At 47.8% G+C, this 25,253-nt stretch overlaps 1 protein-coding gene and 1 pseudogene across 2 annotated transcripts in view; one reads left to right on the forward strand and one right to left on the reverse strand.

The window, feature by feature from the left end:
* The window catches only part of TEX15 (testis expressed 15, meiosis and synapsis associated), a 241,333-nt gene that overhangs the window by 75,441 nt on the left and 140,639 nt on the right, over nucleotides 1–25,253 (forward strand). For both annotated transcript variants that reach the window (XM_077476237.1, XM_077476236.1), the window contains exon 3: nucleotides 23,918–24,083. In XM_077476237.1, coding sequence (XP_077332363.1) covers nucleotides 23,918–24,083 — 166 coding nt within the window. The remainder of the gene's footprint in view (nucleotides 1–23,917; nucleotides 24,084–25,253) is intronic.
* On the reverse strand, nucleotides 8,506–8,605 carry LOC143980020 (U6 spliceosomal RNA; annotated as a pseudogene).

A 25,253-nucleotide genomic window follows, 5' to 3' on the forward strand; every position in this document is an offset into this window, starting at 1 on the left:
CCCCCTTTTCTGTCAAGGCACATTCTACCAGGGCAGTTGGTGCCTCCTGGGCTTTCCGACATCAAGCGTCTGTTTCGAAGGTGTGTAAGGTGGCGACCTGGTTGTCCATCCACACTTTCACAAAATTTTACAAGGTTGATGTGAGCGCATCTTCGGATGCATGCTTCGGCCGCAAGATTTTGCAGGCGGCCGTTTAAGGTTTCAACTCCTCTGTTGAGGAGTTCTTTTTTATTATGGGTGGAGTTTATTTTCTTGCTGTTCCCACCCCTCGTTTTTTGACCCTGCTTGGGGACGTCCCTAAGGGCAAGATTAAAGGTGCTGTGTCTGTCAATGAATGAAAGAGAAAATAGGATTTTTGTACTCACCATAAAATCCTTTTCTCTGAAGTTCATTGACGGACACAGCACCCACCCCTCCTATTTATGTTTGTACTGCTTTTTGACGAACTAAGCTGCTGAAAGCAGAGTGAGGGGTTATAGCCAGTAGGACCGCTCCCTGGGCGGTACTGTGCAGTTTTGCTGTTTTTACATGTTCTGCCTAGTCCTCTCCTAAAGGTGGCGATGTAACCCTAAGGTCAAGATTAAAGGTGCTGCGTCCGTCAATGAACTTCAGAGAAAAGGATTTTACAGTGAGTACAAAAATCCTATTTTTTTTTTATTGAAATATGTGCTCCAGGAGAGAATGGGGTAATTTCTTTATCGAACGTCATGGGACACAGAACCACAGTAATTACAGTATGGGTTATATAGGCACCTTTAGGTGATGGACACTGGCACACTAGACAGGAAGTTGAGCTCCCTATATAATCCCTCACCTTACTGGGAGTACCTCAGTTTTTTCACCAGTGTCTTAGGTGTTGGTCATGATTAAAGATGTGCTGTGCTGAACTCCACTGGAGAAATCTTTGCTGGGGCAAGCCATGCAACCAGATCCGTTCAAAGTGTCTTTTCAGGCCGAATTGAATGGTACCTGGGCCTCAGTGGAAGAAACAAGGTTTTGCCTGTAACGCTTCTCTTTTAAGAGAGCTGGACCTCGGGATCTGGTGTTTGGTTTTTTTCAGCCATATATCCTGGTGGGGTGCTTTACAGGCCCAGGAGTGGGGATCCCCTGATAAAAAGGGGCCCCAGTTCCTGAAGGTTTTTTTAACAGAGCCCACCTTGAGTGGTGAAGATTGGGTCTGTCTGTCTGATTTACCACAAAACCCTACAGCTGGATAAGGTAAGGGAGATTCCTAAGGAATTTTTCTAATTCTTGTGGGGTTTCTCCTTTAAGTAAATGTTGCCATGCCTAAAGTCGCCACCGGGGGCTGTCAAGAGCACATAACTGATTCCATGCTTGTCAGTCTCGCTCTGTGTCACAAGCTGCACGCTTCCTCCAGCCTAAACCCCGGGTAAGATGTGGGAAGGGGGTTTTTTCTCCTTGCAATGTCCCCCTACCTGGACAGCTTCTTTCCAGGAGGCAGAGGGAGCATAGGTTAGTCGGCCGTATGCGGCACCGCTCCCCCCCATTTCGGCGGCTATCCATCCAGCAACTCTCCTGTTCTCCTCCACCCCAGCCCCCCTCCATGTGTGATCCGGCCGGATCGGAGCCCCAGTCGTGCGGGAAAACAGTCTGTTTTGAAAACAATGAGGGGGGGGGGGGCGAGGAGGGAGGTCGGAGGAAGGGAGCAGGCTTAGCGCGCTATATGCGTGGTTCAGCGCCCACAACGCAGGTTGTGTAAAGCTATAAGGTGCACTTTTTCCAGGTGCATCAACTGAAGGAGGTACACAGAGGAGACGGGTCACATGTGAGTGTTGATGACACAGGCATTCACTGGGCATGTTTACTTAAGCATCTGACTGAGCCTTGATAGCAGCAGCAGTTGCTGGACTATTTGTTCAGCAGTGGGTGCATTTTTTGGTAGTACCTCTGCATTTGTGCTTGGCACTATGGGCAGAAGAGGAGTTACAAATACCCCAAAAAACAGGGACCCAAAGGGATCTCCCTCAGGCTCTGAGGACCCCCCTCTGCAATGCCATCTCCCCCTGAAAGACCTAGGGAGGCTGGTCAGAGCTAGCCATCGGGGTTGTCAGGGGTTGCAACTGCTTCCGGCATTTCAGCCCCTGTATATATATTACTGAGGAGGTTTTCTCCTCAGCCATGATTGGATTAGAGGAAAGATTAGCGGCTTTAATTGCATCTTCACAGAGTGGAAGAAAGCGCATTAGGTCCCCTTGTACCACCTAGGACCCTCAAACAGTGGAACAGTGGGAGAGGGAAGATGATTCTCCCTCAGGGGACAGTGGAGAGACTGATGACTCCTCTTCTGAGGAATCAAGCAGGGAAGGGCCTTCTTCAGCTTCACAGGCTGAGAAATTTCTGGTGGAATCTCTTACTGAGATGGTCCGCTCCACATTTAAGTTACCCTTAACTGAGTTGGTTGAAAAGCCCACTTCTTATTTGGGTTCACTAAAGCCTCCTCAAGCTTTGCGTGCCTTTTCTGTCCATTCATTGCTGGAAAAGCTTATATATTCTGAGTGGGATCACCCAGATAAGCAATTGTTCCCTCCTAAAAAGTTTTCAACACTATATCCTATGGAGGAAAAATTTATAAACATGTGGGGTATACCAGCAATTGACGCTGCTATATCCTCTGTAAATAAAAGTTTGACTTGTCCTGTTGACAGTGCTCAAATGTTTAGGGATCCAACCGATAAAAAGTTGGAATTCCTTTTAAACATTTTTTCTTTGGCAGGTTCAGTGGCTCAACCTGCAGTGGCGGCAATTGGAGTGTGCCAGTCCTTGAGAGACCACTTGAAACAGGTGTTCAAGGTTTTCCTTGAACAGCATTCCTAGGATTTAGCCGAGCTGCCTGCCAGGGGCTTTGTGTTTTGCAATTGACACAATCAGAGATTCTGTTTTGCAGACCTCTCGCCTTATGCTTGGGTTGGTGCATATGCGTAGAATCTTATGGTTGAAAAATTGGTAAGCTGAAGCGCCATGCACAAAGCTCTTGGCTTGCTTTCCATCCACCAGCTCTGTGATGTCGCCATGGAGGAGTGGAAGAGGACTCCAGTGGCAACTTGTGAACTTCTGGTGAACTCCATGTCCAACAGGGTTAGGGCAGAGCTGGAAAAAAAATTGTGGCCACCCAAAATAACGAGACTTTGGGCCCAATTTGGACATTTTCACTTAGGGGTGTTCACTTTTGCTGCCAGTGGTTTAGACATTAATGGCCGTGTGTTGAGTTACTTTGAGGGCACAGCAAATGTACACTGCTATACAAGCTGTACACTCACTGCTTTACATTGTAGCAAAGTGTAATTTCTTCAGTGTTGTCATGAAAAGATATAATAAAATTTTTACAAAAAATTGAGGGCTGTACTCACTTTTGTGAGATACTGTGTGTGTGTGTGTGTGTGTGTGTGTGTGTGTGTGTGTGTACACACACACACAAACACACAGTGGGTAAAATAAATATTGAACACATCACCATTTTTTGTGGGAAATATATATTTCTCTTATATTCACCGGCCGACACAGCTCCTCTCTGTAACAAATGGGTTGTTAGCCTTATCACTAGGAGAATACTAGGAATTAGTTGTAGTGCAATACTCAGAACTCTTAGTTCCGCCCAGGGGCGGTCCCTTGGGTAACAACCCTCCCGTCTGCAAACAGACCTCAGTTTTAATTTTGCCTAGTGAAGGAGAATGACCTAGGAACCCTGCGGGCCCATCGGTCCATGCTTTTTTATGCAGAAGTTTGACTTTTTACGCAAGATGAATGATCCTGTGATAAACTATCAACATCCGGCTGGATGACAGGCCGGATACCCTTATCCTTGTAGTCTCCCCAGTCCAGCCATCGAGCGTGTGCAGGTCGCAGCTACGGCTCGGCAGGCCACGATAAAAACCTCAGCTCCAGAGGTGGTCGTGAGCTTTTATGCTCTGGGACCTACATATTACCAGGCTACTGTCTGTGTCACAGTATGCCAAGCCCGGCAGCTACCCTGTACTGATCAGTGAGTAGATCTGCAATGGAATGTCTCCCAGCTCTTTAGGACTGGTGAGTACAGTTCTCCCTGCCCTGGCAGGGCTGAGCAGCTGGACATTCCCTGGGAGGTCGATTTGGGGGTCCCTGACCTCCCTCTCTTCTCTCCCCTGTCCCTATCTTCCCTCCCCTCCCCCTCCCTGGGGGGATGCTGCATGTGGTGCTGAGTGGTGTATGTGTACAGATCCCTGAGGGCTCTCACCTGAGATAGGGGGATGGCTGGCTGGTGGTGTCCTGGATTCTGTGTGTTAAGCTCCCGGAAGGGGCCTGTGAGGGTCTGTTGTGTTTTTCGGTGCAGCGCTGTGTCTCTGGCACATTCTGTCTTCTGATACCTCTTGGAGCTGGCCGGTGGCCATTTTAGGTGTGGGCGAGGGCAGCATGTCCTTCTGGGCTTCAAGCGGCCATTTTCCAAGTGCTCTCCTATTCAGGACACTGGCGGCCATTTTCTGGAAGCCTGAACACGTTTTTCAGTGTTCTCTAACAGCATGTACTCTCACAGCCATTTTCCCTGTGTTTCCTGTCTGTTTACTGGATGCTGGGCGGCCATTTTATTGAAGCCTGAGCACGTTTTTCAGATCGTTCAGCGCTCAGTCTGACAGCCGTCATCGACACAGTTTTTGTTTCCTCTGCACCTGGAAGCACTCGGGGTCTACAGGCACTGCTTGTGAACAGCGCAGAACTCCTCAGGGTGGTGAGCCTGGCAGGTTAGAGCCCCTCAGTCAGCGGCAGCAAGGAGGATGGGACTGTCACTGTCCCCTTTGGGTGGCAGACAGGGTAGGGTCAGCATGGCTTCAGAAACTGTTGTTTCTTCCCCCAAAATCCAGGCAATTGCAACCGGGTCACCTGTGGACTGCGCAGTACCCATGGACACCCTGACAGCGGTCCTCAATTTGTTCGTTGCCAAGATGAAGGCGGTGCGTGGGAAGAAAGGTGCTAAGAAACGGCCCCTGCCCCTGCCCCCCCCCCCCGTCCTCTGAGGAGAGCTCTGACGCAGACTCTGGTCCTGCTGAGGCTGGCGACCCCTGCTCTGTCTTGTCAGACGATGCTGACCAGGACTGTTTGGACAGTGAGGATCGCTTGTTGGAGCACTTATCACATCTGTGATACCCTGAAGATTCAGGAGCCAGCGGATCCCTCTGCTGATGTACTGGTCCCTTTTGGGTCCCGCAAGCCAGCACGTTCACCTAAGGTGTTCCCGTATCTGACTTATTTTGACAAGTTCATTTACAAGGAATGGGGTCACCCGCAACGGACCTTTTCGGTCCCCAAATACATGGCGGTGCATTACCCTTTTGAGGAAAGCCTTCTCAAAAAATGGTCGGCTCCTCCGGTTGTGGACCCCCCAGTATCCAGGTTAAATAAAGTAACCACGATCCCGGTTGAGGGGACTCCTGCATTTAAGGATCCCACGGACAGAAAGGCCGAGGCAGTGGCTTGTTCCTTGTTTACGGTTGTGGAGTCAGCCGTGCGACCAGTACTGGCATCCGCACTTGTGTCGCAGACACTGACTGAGTGGGCAAAACTTTTGCACCACGAATTGAGAGAGCAACAGGCTTCCCCTGTCTGCGTGGAACTAGCAGACCAACTAGTGCAAGGCCTTAAGTACGTCTGTGATGCGGCACTGGATACTCTGTGACGGAACCGATCCCACACTCCGATTGAGTGCTTCCGTCAGTATACCGCTTCCTAAGTCTGAATATAGAGATCAGATATTCCAACCGCTCACAAGCACAAAACAAGACACTTGCTTAGCTGATCAACATGGACTGATTTATTAGAACCAAAATGACAAGTATTTATAATACAGTAGAACCTAACCTAATTAGTATGAGCTAATTATCTAATCATTGACCCAGACTAGTTGTCTGAGATAGGGCTTTTCAGGGTAAGACTTTGTCTCCTAGCTCACTGATTGACTATTCAATACACATTACCATAAACATAAACACTGGGTTAATTAGCACAAACAACAATGTGTGGAATACTCTTACAAGCCAGACTAGACTCATTTACACAACAGACAGGTGGCTGGAGTTGATGACATTAGCATCTAACAGTTTGTGTCCCAACAGTGTGATTCAGTCTATTGCTAATATGGCAAATACATATCCAGAGTCTGTGTGTCTTTGGGGGGGGGGGGGCATGGATCTGAATCCAAGTAACACCACCTCAGGGGTCCCCAGCCATACAACTCACAAAGAGCACCGTTCCCCCAAATGCCAGGGCCCATAATCGCAAGGCAAGATGCTCGCATTCTGTCCCCTCCAAGTGCCTCTGTTCCGGCTAGGTCTGTCACATTTCTCCCCTTTCGGCAGGAGACTAACACAGGAGGAGACCCCAGACGGGTTGACTCCGAAGTTAGTCAGTGATTCCAGTCCCCCAATGCCGGTATCCACACAGTACCCCAAACAAATTGGTCCAAACAGAGTATTCCTCACCCAGCCAACCTCTGCCTCTCTCAGAGAACACATCCGCCGCTGGGGAGAGGCCTGGACTGACCAATCTCCCTCGAGTCTTTTCAGCCGCTGGAGAGAAGACAGGGTGACTGGGTTTACTCCATCAAGTTGTTGGGGATCTGGGCCGACTGCCCAGCATCCCTGGGATATACAAGTGGAGACTGAAATTACATCCATCGATATCAGCTCAAGCTGCAGTTGTGTGTAGGGGCCAGTAGCATTCTGTCCTGTTAGCACTTCAGCTGAGGACCCCACATCATCCACTCCAGCTGACTTTTGGGGAGTCAGGCCGACTGCCCCGGCTCCCTGGAACTCTGCAGCCGCTACCAGTGCTGGGCAGAGGTTGGTAGCACTATGTCCAATTGCCAGCGCTTCAGCTGGGTTGGTGTAATCATTCTGGGGCGCCCTTTCACTGGTATTGTCTCCCAGGTACATGAACCCTTGTTGGGGAGGGAAAATGTCTGCTTCTCCTCCCTTCATCTCTGAAATCCACTGGGAGAGAGGGGCCATCACCTTCTCACCTTGGGCCTCCGAAACTGCCACGGGTGTGGAGCAGGGGTCTGCAGTACTCTGTCCTGCTGCAAGTACTTGAGCAGGTGATGCGTAATCTATGACATCCTCTGATGAACAGTCCATTAAGTCCATAAATTCTGTAATCTATGGCTGAAGAGATGGGCCAACTGCCCCAGCTCCCTGGAACTGCACAGTTGCTGCCGGTGCTGGGCAGAGTTTGATAGCACTCTGCCCTGTTGCCAGCCCTTCTGCTGGGGGCTCCACATCATCCGCTTCGGCTAACTGTTGGGACAAGAGGCTGGATTCCTCCACTCCCAAACTTTGTAGCTGCCATTGGGGAGGTGAGCTGGCTGTTTCCCTTTCCGTTCCCTCATCTGGCTGCTGGGATGACATGTCTGTGGTACTGTCTCCCAGGTGCACAGATCTTTGCTGGGAGGAAAGACTGCTTTCTCCACCCTGACCGACGGTTGAGGAGGGACAACCACCTCCTCTCCCTTCTCCCCCTGTATCTGCTGCTGGGAAGTGATCGCTACCTTCTCACCCTGAGCCTCCGGAACTGCCACAGGTGTGGGGCAGAGGTCTTGGACCCTCTGTCTGGTGACCAGCGCTTCAGCTGGGGAAGTTCCTTGCAACTCCACAGATACTGCTGTTGGTGCTGGGCAGAACACAGTGAAGTTTGGTGCTAATACCAGCTCTTCTGCTGGAGGCTCATCAGGTTCTTCTTCCTCAGCATAAAAGTCTATCAAATTCTCTGTCACTGCAACTGGTGTCTGGGAATAGAGTTTCACCATCTCCTGTCCGTGGAACCCAGCAGATGCTATCGGTGCTGAGCAGAGGTTAGCAGAGCTCTGCCCTGTTGTCAGCACTTCAGGTTTGGGGATGACAATCTCCGGAGTTTCCAATGCCGATTCTATGGCATGCTGCTGAACGTGTTCTAGCAGTTTCCTGTATGCCCTTTCCAGATTCTGTTCCTTCCTTAACAAATGGTCCAGATCAGGTTTAAGCTCTGAGACCCCTGCAAGACCGAGCATAGCCTCTCTATATTCTCGCGGGTCCTCAAGGGTAGGTTCCCCTTCATCGCCAAACACAAAACGATCTGTAAAAATCTCCCACAGCAATCCAGGGCCTCCAAAGTCATATCCCTCTGGAGAGCATTCTGTCCAGCTCTATCTCCTGCTGGACCAGCCTGTCCAACTCAGTCACCCATTGCTCCTGGGGCCGTTCTCCCAGGAATTCCATCCGCAATGCCCGTTGGTCATTGGCCCATTGCTCTTGGGTTGGAAAGCACTTGCCCCGTTTTATACCAGCGAGCTGGAGGGCTCCATTCCAGAGCTCCACCCGAATCTGCAGCCTGAGCTCCAGGTATTCATCCTCAGACACAGTCCTGGTGTATGCTGGATCCACTCTGATGCCAGGTCCATATCTCCGGTGGGGGGGACCAAAGTCTGCTATCCTGATCTTGGATCCAGGTGGAGGTTTGGATGTCCCAGACTGCAGGAAGCAGCCTACTGCTTACCACCAACTAGAAGTCCAATGTGCTATCCATTGCGCCAGAGCCATGCTAATCTTCTCTGTATCGTTCCAATTTTAGTCTAGGTCTGCCACACTCTCCCTCTGCTATTAAGGATCCACGCCGTAGGCAAGGGCCCTCTTTTTCCGCTCACAAATGGCTTTTTCGTCCGCCCGGAGCTTCGACAAAACATCCCCAGCCCGACAGGACACCCACGGATGGTCAAAAACGTCCCTGTAACCGCAAGCCTAACAAGCCTGCGAATAAAAGTGCTACCGCATGAAGGTCTGCCCCTACCCATGTCTCGGGTGGGGGGTTGTCTCGCCTCAGAATTAGAGGAGGATGTGGCGATCACCATGCAGTCACTGCAAGAATTTGGGTGGTTGTTGAACCTAAGAAAGTCGGTGATCCTACCAACCCAGCGTCTGGAGTACCTAGGTTTTCTGCTGGACTCCAGGAAAGTGAGAGTGTTTCTCCCTTCAGACAAGCTGCAGACTCTGAGATCCATGGTAAAAGTGCTGATGAGCTGCAAGGGGTGTTCCGCTTTTGCATGCGAGTACTGGGACTCATGGTAGCCTCCTTCGAGGCAGTACCTTATGCCCAGTTCCACAACAGAGTCCAGCAGCAGGAGAATTTGACAAAATGGGACAAATCTCAGTTGTCCCTGGATTGACAGATTCAGGTGAGCCAGTCAGAGACTCTCTGATCTGGTGGTTGAGGTCCCCGGTGATTCAGTCCGGAAAATCGTTCTTTCCGCTGAAATGGACAGTGATCACAACAGACGCCAGTCTATCCGGCTGGGGTGGAGTGCTTGGGGTTCAGTCGGCCCAGGGCCTCTGGTCGACGGAAGAATCCAAGTTGCTGATCAGTCTGCTGTGCCTCTCCACATGGTCGATGAGGCTGCAAGGGCGTCCGATCAGGATCCAGTCAGACAACGCCACGGCCGTGGCATACGTCAATCACCAAGGGGGAACAAGAAGCTCAGCCGTTGCGCGGGAGGTCGCTCATATACTTCGGTGGGCAGAGCGTCACATACCGGCCCTGTCGGCCATTTACATCCTGGGAGTGGAGAACTGGCAGGCGGACTATTTGAGTCGACAGATGCTGGACCCAGGAGAATGGGCATTACATCCGGAGACATTCAGGTTACTGTGCCTGAAGTGGGGCACACCAGACGTGGATCTTCTGGCCTCCCGTATCAATAGGAAGGTGCCAAGATTCGTGTCCACGACAAGAGATCCGTGGGCCGACATGCCAGATGCGCTGGTGGCTCCGTGGGATCAGTACCAGCTGATCTACACCTTTCCTCCACTGAAACTGTTACCACGTCTGCTTCGCAGAGTGGAAGCCGAGGGGATCCCAGTAATATTGGTTGCCCCAGATTGGCCTCAGCGTCCTTGGTATGCAGAGTTGGTGCCTCTGGTGGCAGATGCTCCCTGGCGATTGCTGTTGCGAGAGGACCTTCTGTCTCAAGGTCCGATCCTCCATCCTGCTTTACCATCGCTGGCTTTAACGGCATGGCTATTGAGAGCCAGGTGTTGAGGAACCGGGGTCTGTCGGACACGTGATTCCAACTATGTTGAGAGCACGGAAATCTTCTTCTCGGAAGATATACCATCGTACCTGGAAGGCCTACATCTCCATGTGTGAGGAGAAAGCATGGCATCCGCGCTCCTTTTCCATATCCAGGATCCTGCTGTTTCTCCAGCAAGGAGTTGACCAGAGATTGGCATTAAGCACCATCAAAGGGCAAATTTCAGCCTTAGCTGTTTTTTTTTTCAACGACCCCTGGCGTCGCTCTCCTTAGTGAGTACCTTTGTTCAGGGGGTATGACATGTAGTCCCTCCGTGTGCGTCCACCGTTACCCCCATGGGATTTGAACCTGGTGTTGTCGGCGCTGCAAAGACCGCCATTTGAAAATATCAGGGAGATTCCCCTGTTGACTCTTTCTAGTGGCCATCACATCGGCCAGGAGGGTTTCGGAACTGGCGGCCTTGTCCTGCAAGTTGCCCTATCTGGTTATCCACAAGGATAAGGTAGTGTTGCGTCTGCAACCGTCTTTTCTGCCAAAAGTGGTCTCGGCTTTTCATATCAATGAGGACATTGTATTACCATCTTTGTGTCCTAAGCCAAAGCACCCTAAGGAGGTGGCCCTTCACTCTCTTGACGTGGTTAGGGCTCTGAAGGTGTATTTGTTTGCCACGGCTTCCTTTCGGAAATCAGACTCACTGTTTGTTTTGGTGGCTGGTCCAAAGAAAGGCATGGATGTCTCGTCGGCCACCATTTCCGGGTGGATCAGACAGATTGTAGTACAAGCCTACGCCTTGAAGGGGAAATTGCCCCCCCTTTCCGGGCACGGCCCACTCCACAAGGGCAATCGGAGCGTCTTGGTCCTTCCGACACCAAGTGTCGGTCGCTCAGGTGTGTAAGGCGGCGACCTGGCCGTCTGTCCATACGTTTACCAAGTTCTACAAGGTAGACGTCAGTGCATCAGCTGATGCCTGTTTTGGAAGCAAAGTTTTGCAGGCGGCCGTGTAGTTGCAATTGAATATGCAATATATATTTTCCTGTTTTTTTCTATAAAAACGCAGTACTGTTATGTTAATGCACTGTTGCATTACTTCCGCAGTTTGTTGCGGTCTTGGGTGATCACTCCTGTTGAGGATACCCTGTTTTTTTGTGGTGGTTTTCCACGCACTGCTGTTTTTTTCTGGGTATAGTTTCACTAATTCCTACTTGCCATGGTGGATGAAGTTTCTATGCTGGTTTTCCTACCCCTCGTTTTGGCACTGCTTGGGGACGTCCCATTTGTTACAGAGAGGAGCTGTGTCGGTCGGTGAATATATATATAATATATATATAATATAAGAGAAAACAGTATTTTTTGTACTCACCGTAAAATTATTTTCTCTGTAATTCACCGACCGACACAGCACCCGCCCCTCCTTTTTATCTTTACGTTATACTGCTTGTTGACATACTGATGGCTGCTTGGCAGGGTGGAGGGTTGTGGCCCAGGGGACTGCCCCCCTTGGCAGAACTAGGAGTTCTGAGTGTTGTGTTACAACTATGCCTGGTATTCTCCTAGTGATAAGGCTAACAACCCATTTGTTACAGACAGGAGCTGTGTCGGTCTAGGAATTACAGAGAAAAGGATTTTACAGTGAGTACAAAAAATCCTATTTCTTGATCATACATCACGGGACACAGGGGCTTATTACATAGTGGGTTATATAGGCACCTCTGGTGATTGGACACTGGTTAACCCCAATTAAGGAGAATTCCTCCCCTACATAACCCCTCCCATATGGGAGGCACCTCAGTTTTTTCGCCAGTGTCTATGGTGGTTGGTCACGTAAAACATGTGCTATGAAGAAAGCTCTGTGCGGGGGCCTAAGGGCTACAACAAACCGGATCCATATCCAGATATTTGACTCCCAAGAACGTATGGTACCCGGGCCTCGTCATCCGAAGAAACGAGGTTTGGCCTGTAAGTCCTCTTCTATTGGAAGACTGGGCTCTGGGAAAACCAGACTTGGTGTACTGTTTACACAGATGGCACGAACGTTTCTGGCAGAGTCTTTTACAAGGTCCAGGTAGGAGGTTCTTCTGAGAAAGAACCCCAGATAAACCTGAAGGTTGGCAAACTCTGCCCGCCGTGATGGGTGAAGGCTGGAATCTGTCTGTTTCAGCAATTCCTGTGGCAAGGACAGGTAAGGGAAGTTAATCCTATATATATATATATATATAATTATATTATGGATTTCTTCATTTTGAGTAGTAGTATGTCTTACCTGGTTTCCACCACTAGAGGGAGTAAGAGCAGCCTGATGCATACTTACATGCCTTTCAGTACACACGCTCAGTGAAGCCTGGTTCTCCAGAGGTCTCACGTCTCCACTGCAGTCCCTGCCACAACAAGGTAATACAGGGGTCCCTTGTAGTCTGAGGGTCCCACGCAGCTCTGATGGAGATTCCTTCCCCCCCCCCTGGATTCAGGCGGTCCTCGTGCACGCGCGCTGAGCGTGTTCCTGGGCTAATAGAGGAGGGGGGAGTGTGGTTGTGAGCCGTGCACGTTGGTGTGCACAGCGCTGTACTGCGCAGGCGCCAGGCGGCAGTTTTAAAAGCCCAGAGCGTCAGGGGGCTGTAAGTGTGAGACATAGGAGCTGTGGGCAGTAAGCATCCCAGGGGATTGGATCCAGGCAAACCTAGACACCTACTCAGCATCAGGTTGTGCAGTATTAAGCATATATATTTATTGTGAGACTTTAAGCACAACAGTGATTGCACTCTATACTAGTACCTCTGCTTTGTAGCTTAGGACTATGTCTCCTCAGAAGAGGGTCTCAGGGGGAGGTAACAAGGGCACTGGTAAATCACCGCCTAGGTCCAGGGGTTCTAAAAATGCCTGTAAGTTACCACCCCCCCCTGCAAGACTGGAGCCAGCCTCACAGGATGAGTCGGTGCCCCTGTCAGGTTTTGCAGCCTCTCCCAATGTCTCAGCCCCAGTATACGTCACTGAGGACTCCCTTAATGATACATTGGAGGGAGAATCATGAATTTCTGCTTCCCTAAAATATAGCAGGAAAAGGGGTAGATCCCCTCCTTCTGCTGAGATTCCTCTTTCAGATGATTCTTCTGACAATGAGGAGAGATCCCTATCTTGGGACAGGGATCTTGAGCAGTCGGAGGAATCAGAGGAAAGAGTCCCCTCCTCCCAGGCGCTCAGAAAACAGGTGCAGTATTATACTGATTTGGTGCGTACCACATTCAGAATGCCTGCTGCTGAAGTCGCTACGTCTTCTGTTTCTTCCCTAGGAGTCAGGAAAGTCCCACAGACTGCTTTTTCCTTTCCAATTCATCCCTTAATGGATAAATTGATGTATGAGGATTGGGGACATCCCGATAAACTGTTTACTCCTCCTAAAAGGTTTTCTATGCATTTTTCCTCTGGAGGAAAGTTTCACCAAGAAATTGGGGGTCCCATCTGTCGATGCGGCTGTTTCTTGTGTAAATAAAAATCTGACCCGTCCGTTGGATAATGCTCAGGTATTTAAAGATCCAACTGATAAGAGGTTGGAAACATTATTAAAAGCCTCCTTTTCCATGACTGGCGCGGTAGTGCAACCTACAGTCGCAGCCGTGGGGTTGTGTCAGTTCCTCAAGGAACAGGTTAAGCAGATGCTTGGCCTCCTTCCCAGTGAGGAAGTGGAGAATTATGCAGAAATACCTCAAATTCTGTGTTTCATGATTGATGCGATTTTGGATTCTGTCCAACAAGCATCTTGTTTGTCTCTCCTGTTGGTACACATGCGAAGGGCCCTATGGCTAAAGAATTAGGCAGCTGAGCTATTATGCAAGAAGCATTTGATTGGGTTCCCATTTGTTTGGAGAAGAATTAGACAAATTCGTCCAAAAATTTCAGAGGGTAAATCTACTCTCCTCCCAGTCAAAAGGAGCAAACGTCCATCATTTAGGCGTTCTCTCTCTCCCGGAGCATCAAGCTCTAAGCAGTGGCGACGGCCTTCTCAACCCTCTACAGAAAGGCTCAGGGCCGGGCCCAGGGGCAGAAAAAGACTTGGGGGCGAAAGCCTGCCAAGCAGAGCCCAAAAGCTTCTTTGTGAAGGGGCGCCCCCACTCGGCCAAGTGGGGGGAAGGCTTCGGCAGTTTGCGGAAGCCTGGCGGGAAGAGATCCAGGACAAGTGAGTGATCTCTTCGGTATCTCTGGACTACAAGCTAGAGTTTCAGGAGATTCCACCTTCTCGCTTTCTAAGGTCAAGGATCCCCAGGGATCCAGTAAAGCAAAAAACGCTATTTCTAGCCTTAGATCACTTACTATCCCAAGGAGTGATAGTAGAAGTGGACCCAAAAGAACAGGGTTCAGGGTTTTACTCGAATCTCTTCACCGTTCCGAAGCCAAATGGAAGTGTCAGACCTATCCTGGATCTGAACCGGTTTTTACGCATCCGGTCTTTCCGAATGCAGTCAATTCGCACTGTGGTCTCCTCCCTGCAAGGGGGAGAGTTTATGGCATCAATAGACATCAAGGCTGCATATCTCCATGTGCCAATTTTTCCCGCACACCAAAAGTATCTAAGGTTTGCGGCAGAGCGGCGCCATTTTAAATTTGTGGCCTTGCCGTTCGGGCTCGCTACGGCCCTTCGATTCTTCACAAAGATTCTGGACCCTCTCTTGGCAAACCTAAGAGCTCAGGGTATAGCTGTCATGGCCTATCTAGACAACTTGCTTCTCATGGAGAAAACAGTAGCGTTCCTGAACCACAGTGTTTCCAGAACACTAGAACACCTGGAACGCCTAGGTTGGATTATAAACCTAGAAAAATCGTCCCTACAGCCTGCTACCAGGTTAGAATACCTGGGTATGTTTATCGACACCGCTCAGGGCAAGGTGTTTCTTCCAAGGCCAAACGCCTTGGCCATCGGGGATCTAGTGCGCCTAATTCTGGGCAGGAGATCTTCCCCCATTCGGTTGTGCATGAGACTGTTCGCCTCCTTCGAGGCCGTTCCATTTGCCCAGTTCCACTCAAGGCCTCTGCAAAGATGCATCCTTGCGGCTTGGAACAGGAAGCCCCAATCCTTGGATCTTCCTATGCGTCTATCCCCAGGGACACGCAAAAGTCTCGTCTGGTGGTTACAAACCGAGAATTTGCTGAAAGGCAAAACCTTTCTTCCTCTTCCATGGAAGGTTATTACGACAGACGCCAGCCTGACAGGCTGGGGAGCAGTGTTAGAGGAGACGTGCTCGCAGGGGAAATGGTCTGTGATCGAGAAGCTATTGCCCATAAATGTCTTGGAGATCCGGGCAGTTTATATGGCTCTCATAAAGTGGTCTTCCAGACTATGGGGTCTCCCTGTTTGGGTTCAGTCCGACAATGCCACAGCAGTGGCCTATATCAATCATCAGGGCGGTACCAGGAGTCTGGTTGCGCAAAAAGAGGTGAATCGCATACTTGTCTGGGCAGAAAAGCATGTTCCATGCCTTTCTGCAGTCTTCATTCCAGGAGTGGAAAATTGGCAGGCGGATTTTCTGAGTCGCCAGCAGTTGTGCCCAGGAGAATGGGCTCTGCACCCCGACGTGTTTTTGGACATATGTCGCAGGTGGGGTACTCCAGACGTAGATCTGTTTGCGTCCAGGTTCAACAGAAAACTGGACAAATTCGTGTCAAGAACAAGAGATACACTTGCTCAGGGGTCAGATGCTCTGACAGTTCCCTGGGATCAGTACAATCTGATTTATGCCTCCCCCCATGCCCGCTTCTGTCGCGGTTCCTGGGAAGAGTCAAGAGGGAGACAAAATCGGTTCTTTTGGTAGCCCCGGCTTGGCCCAGGCGACCGTGGTACACAGAGATCATGAAGTTGGCAGTAGGCAGGCCATGGATCCTCCCTCTCCGGCCAGATCTGCTCTCACAGGGTCCAATTTACCATCCTGCTTTACACAGTCTGAATTTGACGGTTTGGCTGCTGAGACCCACATTCTGAGAGACCGTGGCCTTTCGGGGGCCAGTCCTTTCTACTCTGGTTAATGCCAGAAAGCCAGCCTCCAGGCTTATTTACTACAAAATCTTGAGGGCATATGTTTCCTGGTGTGAACTCAGGGAATGGCATCCTAGAAAGTATGTCATTAGCAGGATCTTGGCCTTTCTCCAGTCAGGCCTAGAAATGAATTTGGCCGTAAGCACTATCAAGGTGCAGATTTCGGCCTTGTCAGGGTTTTTTCAGAAGCCACTTGCATCGCATTCCCTGGTGTGGGCTTTCATCCAGGGGGCTATGCGGATAAGGCCGCCAGTCAAACCACCGGTATGCCCATGGGATCTGAATTTGGTTCTCTCGGCTTTGCAGGGGCAACCTTTTCAACTTTTGCATCTGGCTTCATTAGTTCTTTTGACCAAAAAATTGGTTTTCTTGGTAGCCATTTCCACGGCTAGAAGAGTGTCATAACTAGCAGCTCTCTCCAGCAAAGAGCCGTATCTAATTGTTCATAAGGACCGGGTGGTCATGCGCCCCAACAGGTCCTTTCTACCTAAGGTGGTTTCGGGATTCCATTTGAATCAAGATGTAATCCTACCATCCTTTTTTCCAGACCCACAGTCCGCAGAAGAAGAATCTTTGCACACTTTGGATGTGGTTAGGGCAATCAGTATCTATCTTCAAGCAACGGCTCAGATAAGGAAAACTGACTGCTTATTTATTTTGCTGGAAGGCCCTAGGAAGGGCCAGGCGGCATCAAAATCCACTCTCTCAAGGTGGATTAGACAGATTATTTCTCAGGCCTATGGTGTTAGAGGGGAAATCCCTCCTTTTCAGGTGAAAGCGCACTCTACTAGGGCTGTAAGTGCTTCTTGGGCAGTGCATCACCAGGCCTCCCTGGCTCAGATCTGTAAGGCTGCGACTTGGTCATCAGTCCACAGATTCACCAGATTCTATCAGGTGAATGTCAGAGGGCAAGAGGATATCGCCTTTGGGCGTAGTGTACTGCAGGCTGCAGTTTAGGTCCTCCGGCCCATGGCGGTCTATAATTATGATCTGTGTCTCCCTCCCCTCAATCTTAGCATTGCTTTGGGACATCCCACTATGTAATGAGCTCCTGTGTCCCGTGATGTATGATCAAGAAAATAGGATTTTTATATACAGCTTACCTGTAAAATCCTTTTCTTGAGAGTACATCACGGGACACAAGGCTTCCGCCCCTCTTGGGTTTTACGTGGTTTCCTATTGCTTTGCTACAAAACTGAGGTGCCTCCCATATGGGAGGGGTTATATAGGGGAGGAATTCTCCTTAATTAGGGTTAACCAGTGTCCGATCACCAGAGGTGCCTATATAACTCGTGCACTCGTGTAAGAAAAGGATTTTTACAGGTAAGCTATATATAAAAATCCTATTTTTTCCCACAATTAGAGCTTTCTTATGGTGGTATTTGATCACCTCTGCGTTTTTTATTTTTTGCGCTATAAACAAAATAATATTGACAATTTTGAAAAAAGAGACGCATTCTTTTTTACTTTTTGCTATATTAAATAGCCCCCAAAAATATATAAAAAAACACTTTTTTTCCCTTAGTTTAGGCTGATATGTATTCTACAAATTTTTGGTAAAAAAAAAAAAAAAAAAAAATAAATCGCAATAAGCGTATATTGATTGGTTTGCGCTAAAGTTATAGCATCTACAAAATAGGGGATAGTTTCATGGCATTTTTATTATTATTTTTTTTTTTACTAGTAATGGTAGCGTTCTGCGATTTTTATTGTGACTCTGACATTATGGTGGACACATCGGACAATTTTGAAACATTTTTGGGACCATTGGCGCTCGCATTGGCTCGAGGGGCGAGCTGATGCGACCGTTGTTTTGGCCCAGCCGTGACATTCTGCCACAGCACAACTACGGCAGATGATCGGCGAGTGGTTAAGCATCCAGGTAGATGTGCAGTGATTTTCTGTACTATACAGTGGTCCCACTGATCCAAGTTCCCATTTGAAGTTATATCTATTTTCTATCATCACACAGTACCTGTCTCTTCAGACCGCATCCTGGGGGAATCTCTGCGTGCCTGTTCCGAGTGTTCATATCGGGCTGGGTGTCAGGGAACAACAACGCATGGCCCACTGATGCATGTTCTTAAGCTTCACGATATGATTTATCACTCAAAAATTTGGAAAGTTGTATGTACTGTTTATTGAAGACACCTCTGAAGGAGTCCTGAAAAGCGTTAGTTGCCTGTATCTAATCTTTCCAATTTTCATGTATGGTTGTCATACACCATTTTCACTCGATTTTTTAAATATGGACAGTTTTGTAATAAAATGTGATATTTTTACAATTCTTACTACCTCTTTAACTTTAATCTACCAGTTCCGCTATAGTCCCACCCCTTAAGGGATTTCTCCATTTCCATAGGTAAATTATGAACCTTTAAAATACAGAAGGTAAGAATCAGGTTGATTTTTTTTTTTTTTTTTTTTGATGGACCCTGGAGTATAAGTCGGGGGGTGGGGAGGGGGTGGGGGGGTGAAGTTGGAAGGGGGGAATAAAGTCGAACCACTAGTAATAGTACAGTTATTAATTCATATGGAGTATTGCATAGTGTGGCTGTTGTGAAGTTTGGGGATACTAGCTCCGTGGGATTAAGTGCATAAACCGTTGTCAGGTGAAACCAAAATATATTTATTTATCAATAAATCAAAAATAAAGCTTTTCTCCAGCATGTAAAACCATAAATTAAAGTCCGCTTGTCTTCAGCACAAAATAATACAAAAAGAAAAGCACCTACAGTTCTGTAGAAAGGTCTTCCCCAAAAAAGAGTCCTTGCAGAGATCTTTATGCAGCCTCCAAAACAGCAAACAGCAAACAGCAAACAGCAAATAGCAAATAGCAAATAGCAAATAGCAAATATAATAACACAGCCAGACAGCTCCTCAGACAGGTGTTCATCTCCTCCTCCTCACCACACCTCTCTGACTACTTCCTGTCTTTATAGGCTGTGTGTCCTCCTGGAGGCCGTTAACCCCCTGTGGTCAGGGAGGGAGGCTCTTTCCCACCCAAATGTCACTTTAGAGCCTCCCAAATTCCGGGTCCCAACTACTTCTCTTAAAATACAGAGAGGACCGCAAATCAGTCATCTCCCGCAAACTACACCCGGAATCTGTCACCCATTTGGGTGACCCCCCTGAGGCCTACCATGATTCCCTTAAAGGGACCACATCCCGAAAATGGGCGCCACATAGTACCCGTCCAGGACCCAACCTTGGCGTCCTGTACACTGTATATCACCATAAAAATACACTTATGAACTATGGTTACCTACTATACATGAAAAAAAACACCACCCACAAAAACGGAATAGAACCAATGGATATTCAAAGTACTGAGAGACCGTAAGGGTCCGCTGTAAGAAATAACAAATATATATTTAGACTAAAGGTGAAACATGGTTGTCATAACTGTATATTACAGTAAAGTGTGCACCTCAATTTCCTCAGGACTACAGAGATCACAGGACTGATGATGTATTGATGAGCGTGATTATCTTCTGTCTCTTGTAAGTGTTTTTATACCTTGTGCATTAGATGCGGACATTCTAATACTACACTTAGGTGGCGCTCCCCCCCCTTTTCTTTCTCTAATGCCGCGTACACACGATCAAATTGTCCGGCGTACTTAGTCCGCCGGACCACATTTCAGCGGACAATCCGATCGTGTGTGGGCTTCAGCGGACTTTTTCAGCGTAAAGGACTTGGGTTTCAGCGGACAATATGTTTGTGAGTATGCTAGTCCGGCGGACTAAGAATGACACATGCTCAGAAGCAAGTATGAAAAGGAAGCTATTGGCTACTAGCTGTTGAACTTCCTTTTTCTAGTCCCGTCTTATGTGCTGTACGTCATCGCGCTAGCAATCGCCGGACTTTCCGTGCGTCCGTGTGTGGCCAAGTCTGTTCGGTAGAAAGTCCACCGGACTATCCGCCGGATTGTTTGCCGGACTAAGTACGCCGGACAATTCGATCGTGTGTATGCGGCATTACATGTCTTAGCCCTTGTACACACGGTCGGAGATTCCGACGGAATGTGTCCGTTTGGACCGTTTTGTCGGATATTCAGACTGTGTGTGGTCTGCATCGGACTGTTTCCGTCGGAGTATCCGACGGACCAACTTTTCCAACTTGCCGGTAAAATTTTCCGTCAAAATGCTCCGATTGGACATACTCCGATCATGTGTAGAGAATTCCGATCGGACAAAGTGCCACGCATGCTCAGATCAAATTCCTACACCAAAGCTATTGGCTACTAGCGTGAACGTAGTCCCGTCGTAACGAAATAACGTAATCATGTCGGATTTTCCGACAACTTTGTCCGACCGTGTGTATGCAACAGTTTCGACAGTTTCAGACAAAATCCGACGGATTTGGTTGTCAGAATCTCGGACCGTGTGTACAAGGGCTTACAGAGTTTTGGACATATTCTGAGAATGGCTGCCTCCTTTTGTTTTTAACTATTTATCAACTGGGACTTATGGACTTTGTACATACTCTTTGAGCATCTACCAAGAGATATTTGTTGTTTTTAGACTCATATACCATTTGGTGGGCAAGAACAGTTTTTTATGTTTAACAGTGTTAATGAGGAGGTGGAGACTCATCTCCTTGCACATATGGAAAGGGCTGAAAGCGCTGGGACAGTGATAATAATGGAGGATTTTAACTACCATGATATCAACTGTAGTAATGGCAATGCTGGAACAGTTAAAGGGCAAAAATGTATAAATCTATTACAAGTACATCTGGGTAGCTGTGACCATAACATAGTTTCATTTAACCGCTTCCCGACTGCCCCATAGCATTTTTACTGCTACAGGGCGGCCACACTGTGCAGGATCACGTGCTCCGCTTCTGCTGTGATTTGTCACAGCAGAAGCCGATCAGTGGGTGCCGGCCAATGGATATTTGCTGGCACCCGCTGATCCTCAGGAAGACACAAAGGACGGAGCTTTGTCTATGTAAACTAGGTAGAGCTCTGTTCTGACAAGGGAAAGTGATGGATTTTCTTTCCCAAATCCATCTCTTCCCTTGGTAAAAGAACCTCACACAGAACACAAAAACACTGGTTAGGCATACATTTAACTCTATGATCGCCCTAGATGTCATTAGTACAGTGCATATTTTTAGCACTGATCACTGCATTAGTGTCACTGGTTCCCACAAAGTATCAGTTAGTTTGTGTCCAATTGCCTGCCACAATATCGCAGCCCAGCTATAAGTCACTGATCGCCACAATTACTAAATAAATAAAAATTCCAATATATATCCCATAGTTTGTAGACGCTATAACTTTGGCCCAAGCAAATCAATATACGCTTATTAGGATTTTTTTTACCAAAAATATATAGCAGAATACATATTGGCTTACATTTATGAAGAAATTTGATTTTATTCTATTTTTTTTTAATGGATATGTTTTATAGCAGAAAGTAAAACATTTTTTTTTTCTTCAAAATGGTCTGCCTTTTTTTGTTTATAGTGCAAAAAAAAAAAATGCAGTGGTGATCAAATACCACCAAAAGAAAGCTCTATTTGTGTGAAAAAATTACATACATTTTATTTGAGTACAGCATTGCAATTGTCAGTTAAAGTAGATGTAAACCCTCACATATATTAAGTGAAAAGCCTCAGATGATACACAGAGATTAAAAATCTCCCTACATAATGTTCCAGCAATGGGAGGGAAGTCTGGGCATACACTGTGTGACAGTTGATTGGAGGAAAGGCACACGCCCCTCCTCCACAGGCAGAGGGATGAAGATAATTGCAGAGTTGTTCTCTCTGCTAATCTATTTATAGCACCCACCCGACACAAATTTTCAGCTGCTTTTATCTCCATTGTAGGAGAACTTGTCAGAAGTTATCATGTTGATAACACAAGAACGAAGCAGCAGAAAGACACAGGACTTAGGACTTTGGAGAGAGATAAGTAAAAACTACAGATATCTGTGTCCAGGTCAGATTTCATGAATCGGCTTTACATCCACTTTAAAGTAAGTAACACAGTGCCACAAAAAATGGCCTGTCCTTCCTTAATGTCCAAGGTAGGATCCGGCGGCTATTAAGTCAAACATTTCTTCTTGGATTTGTCAGCATATTTCTCAAGCCTATGACTTGAAGGGAAAGCTTTTACCATCTCAAATAATGGCTCTCTCTTCCACAAGTGTTGGTGCCTGTTGGACTATGGGTTATCAAGCATCAGTGGCTCAGGTTTGCAAGGCTGCAACCTGGTGCTTGGTACACACCTTTAGAATTTTTTACCAGGGGGATGTGAAGTCTGCTGAGGATAATGCCTTTGGCCACTGCGGGTAGTTTCTTTGGGCCTGATGGTGGTTGCTGTTCTCCCTCCCTTCATGTGCATTGCTTTGAAACATCCCAGATAGTCATGATTAACCCCTTTGCACCGCTCCTGCTGGCCCTTTAAGGAGTTTGGCATTCTGGGAGGCTGGGCGGGGCTTGTGACCAGCCGGATTGACTGTCACAGCGGTCACATGATCAAGGGAGATTTGCAGGGCGCATGCTCTCGGCACAGCTCTATTGGTGCTAATGCACGCAAGTATGCGTCCCCTCAGTGACAAGGCCCGGCCACGCAGCAGGCCGCATATTTGCGTGGCCTCAGCGCCTAGGGGTAGATAACCTGTTTTGGGCCTCGTGACGTATGAAAAAGAAAATTGGATTTTTGTACTTACCTGTAAAATCCAGGACACAGAGGTCCCGCCCCTGTTGGGGTTCTTTGTTTGCTACAAAACTGAGGATTCCTGAGGAGGTGGGGCTTTATAGGGGGACTTCCTGTCAGTTTTTTTTGCTAGTGTCCATTCACCTATAGGTGGCAAATAAGCAAGGTTGTCATGATTATTAATCTGCTCTGTGACCCGTGATGTACTCAAAGAAATGGATTTTACAGGTAAGTAAAATAATTCAGTTATGACGTGATGGCTGCATTATCTTTCTTTTTTTTTTTTTCACTTGGTGATCCATCCAGTAAGTCTTTGTTTTTTCTACAGAACTAGCTGTCCTGCAAATGTATCATTTAAGTGTGGAGACAAACCATTTACCAGTGGTGGGGGTGCTTACAATGAACAGCTTTTTTATGCATGTAATGTAAAATCTTTACTCCCCCCCACCCCAAAAAAAACTGTTACTGTTACTGTAACTGTGTAACTGAAATGTGAAATGGATTTTAGAGGTAAGTAAAATAATCCAATTATACTGTAGTTTACCAATTTTTAGATGTGATGACTGCATTAGCTTTCTTTCTTTTATTTTCACCTGGTGATCCATCCAGTAAGTCTGTGGTTTTTCTACAGAACCAGCTGTCCTGAAAATGTATAATTTAAGAGTTGAGACAAGCCATTTACCAGTGGCGCGGGTGCTTACAATTAACAGCTTTTTTATTCATGTAAGATAAAATCTTTATTCCCCCCCCCAAAAAAAAAAAAAAAAAGTTACTGTAACTGCAATGTGAGCTGGAGTTTGGCTTCAATTTGTTAATCTATATAAATCTGCTAGTACATCTAAAACGACCCCTCCCCAGACTGACAATGCTGCTGGTCAATGGTGCCCCTGTGCTCCTTCATTCAGAGTGGGGGCACTCTAATACAAGAGGTACATTACTGGCCAGATCATCAGGTGAAAACCAAGTAAAAAAAACATAAAAGTAAAAAAAGAAAATGAATGCAGCCACCACATCTAATGATAGATAAGCTGCAGTATACTAAATTTTTGGTTTGGGGTTTAATGCAGCTTTAAATTCAAGACAATAGTATTTGTGGCATCAATGGTAGATGTTAACCTGTTTGTCAGAGTTTAAAATCTTGATTTAACCTGTTTTAATTTTCTTTTTCTTACCCAACTCTTAGGGTGCGTCATTCAGTGTAGCCCTGAAAAGAGGGAATATACTGACATCATTGATACTCTGAATAAAGGAAGGCTAAATATGAACTGTGAGCTGAATTCTTCCTGGGAATTTTCGGAAATGAAGCTTGTCATAAATAATGATTTAGAGCGAAAATTTTCTGAAAAGAGGTACCTAGTATACAAAATGTAGCTTGGAAATATTACATTATAAGTTCCCTTTAGGGTCCTTTCACACGGGGCGGATCAGTTCTGATCCGCCCCGTGGATGTCCGTTTGCTCAGCGGGGATCACTCCGCCGATCCCCGCTGAGCAGGGAGATGACAGCTCCGTCTCTGCACACTGTGCAGGGACGGATCTGTCACAGCGCCGCTCTCCCCTATGGGAGATCGGATGACGACGGACCGCAGTGCCCGTCGTCACCCGATCCGATCCGCAGACGGATGGAAAAATAGCTTTTTCCTCCGTTAGGCCTCTTTCACACTAACGTCCCGTTCAGGCCCGCCTGTCAGTTTTTCAGGCGGACCTGAACGGGTGCTCCATAGAGCTCTATGGAGCGTCGGATGTCAGCGGTGACATGTCCGCTGACATCCGACCCGCTCCGATCCGAAAAAGTGTGACGGAGGAAAAAGCTATTTTTCCATCCGTCTGCGGATCGGATCGGGTGACGACGGGCACTGCGGTCCGTCGTCATCCGATCTCCCATAGGGGAGAGCGGCGCTGTGACAGGTCTGTCCCTGCGCAGTGTGCAGAGACGGAGCTGTCATCTCCCTGCTCAGCGGGGATCGGCGGAGTGATCCCCGCTGAGCAAACGGACATCCACGGGGCGGATCAGAACTGATCCGCCCCGTGTGATAGGACCATTACACTTTTTCGGATCGGAGCGGGTCGGATGTCAGCGGACATGTCACCGCTGACATCCGACGCTCCATAGACCTCTATGGAGCACCCGTTCAGGTCCGCCTGAAAAACTGACAGGCGGGCCTGAACGGGACGTTAGTGTGAAAGAGGCCTTAGCCTTCCAGGAACTCTGAAAATGCATCTTATCATTCTCACACTTTTTTTGTTTATAGATTCAGTTGCTTTGAATGTGAATATCACAGCATGGCCATTTTTGATGGATACTAGACCTGGTTACTATCTGCTAACTTCCTATGGCAAGTTGAAGATAGAACTGTGTACTAGCCCGACTAAGGCAGGCCATACACAGTTTGAATCTGCTGAGCCGACTGAGATTCCAACCGTGTATGGGCAGGCTGAATGTACCGAGTTGATCGATCAATCAACTTGGGTTCAACCAGCTTGTTGAGTTTTATCTGCGAGTACTGCTAGTGGCTGCCA

The sequence above is a fragment of the Lithobates pipiens genome, unplaced genomic scaffold, assembly GCF_037356315.1.
Source record: "Lithobates pipiens isolate NorthernLeopardFrog02 unplaced genomic scaffold, aLitPip1_a1.2 Scaffold_13, whole genome shotgun sequence".
NCBI lineage: Eukaryota > Metazoa > Chordata > Amphibia > Anura > Ranidae > Lithobates > Lithobates pipiens.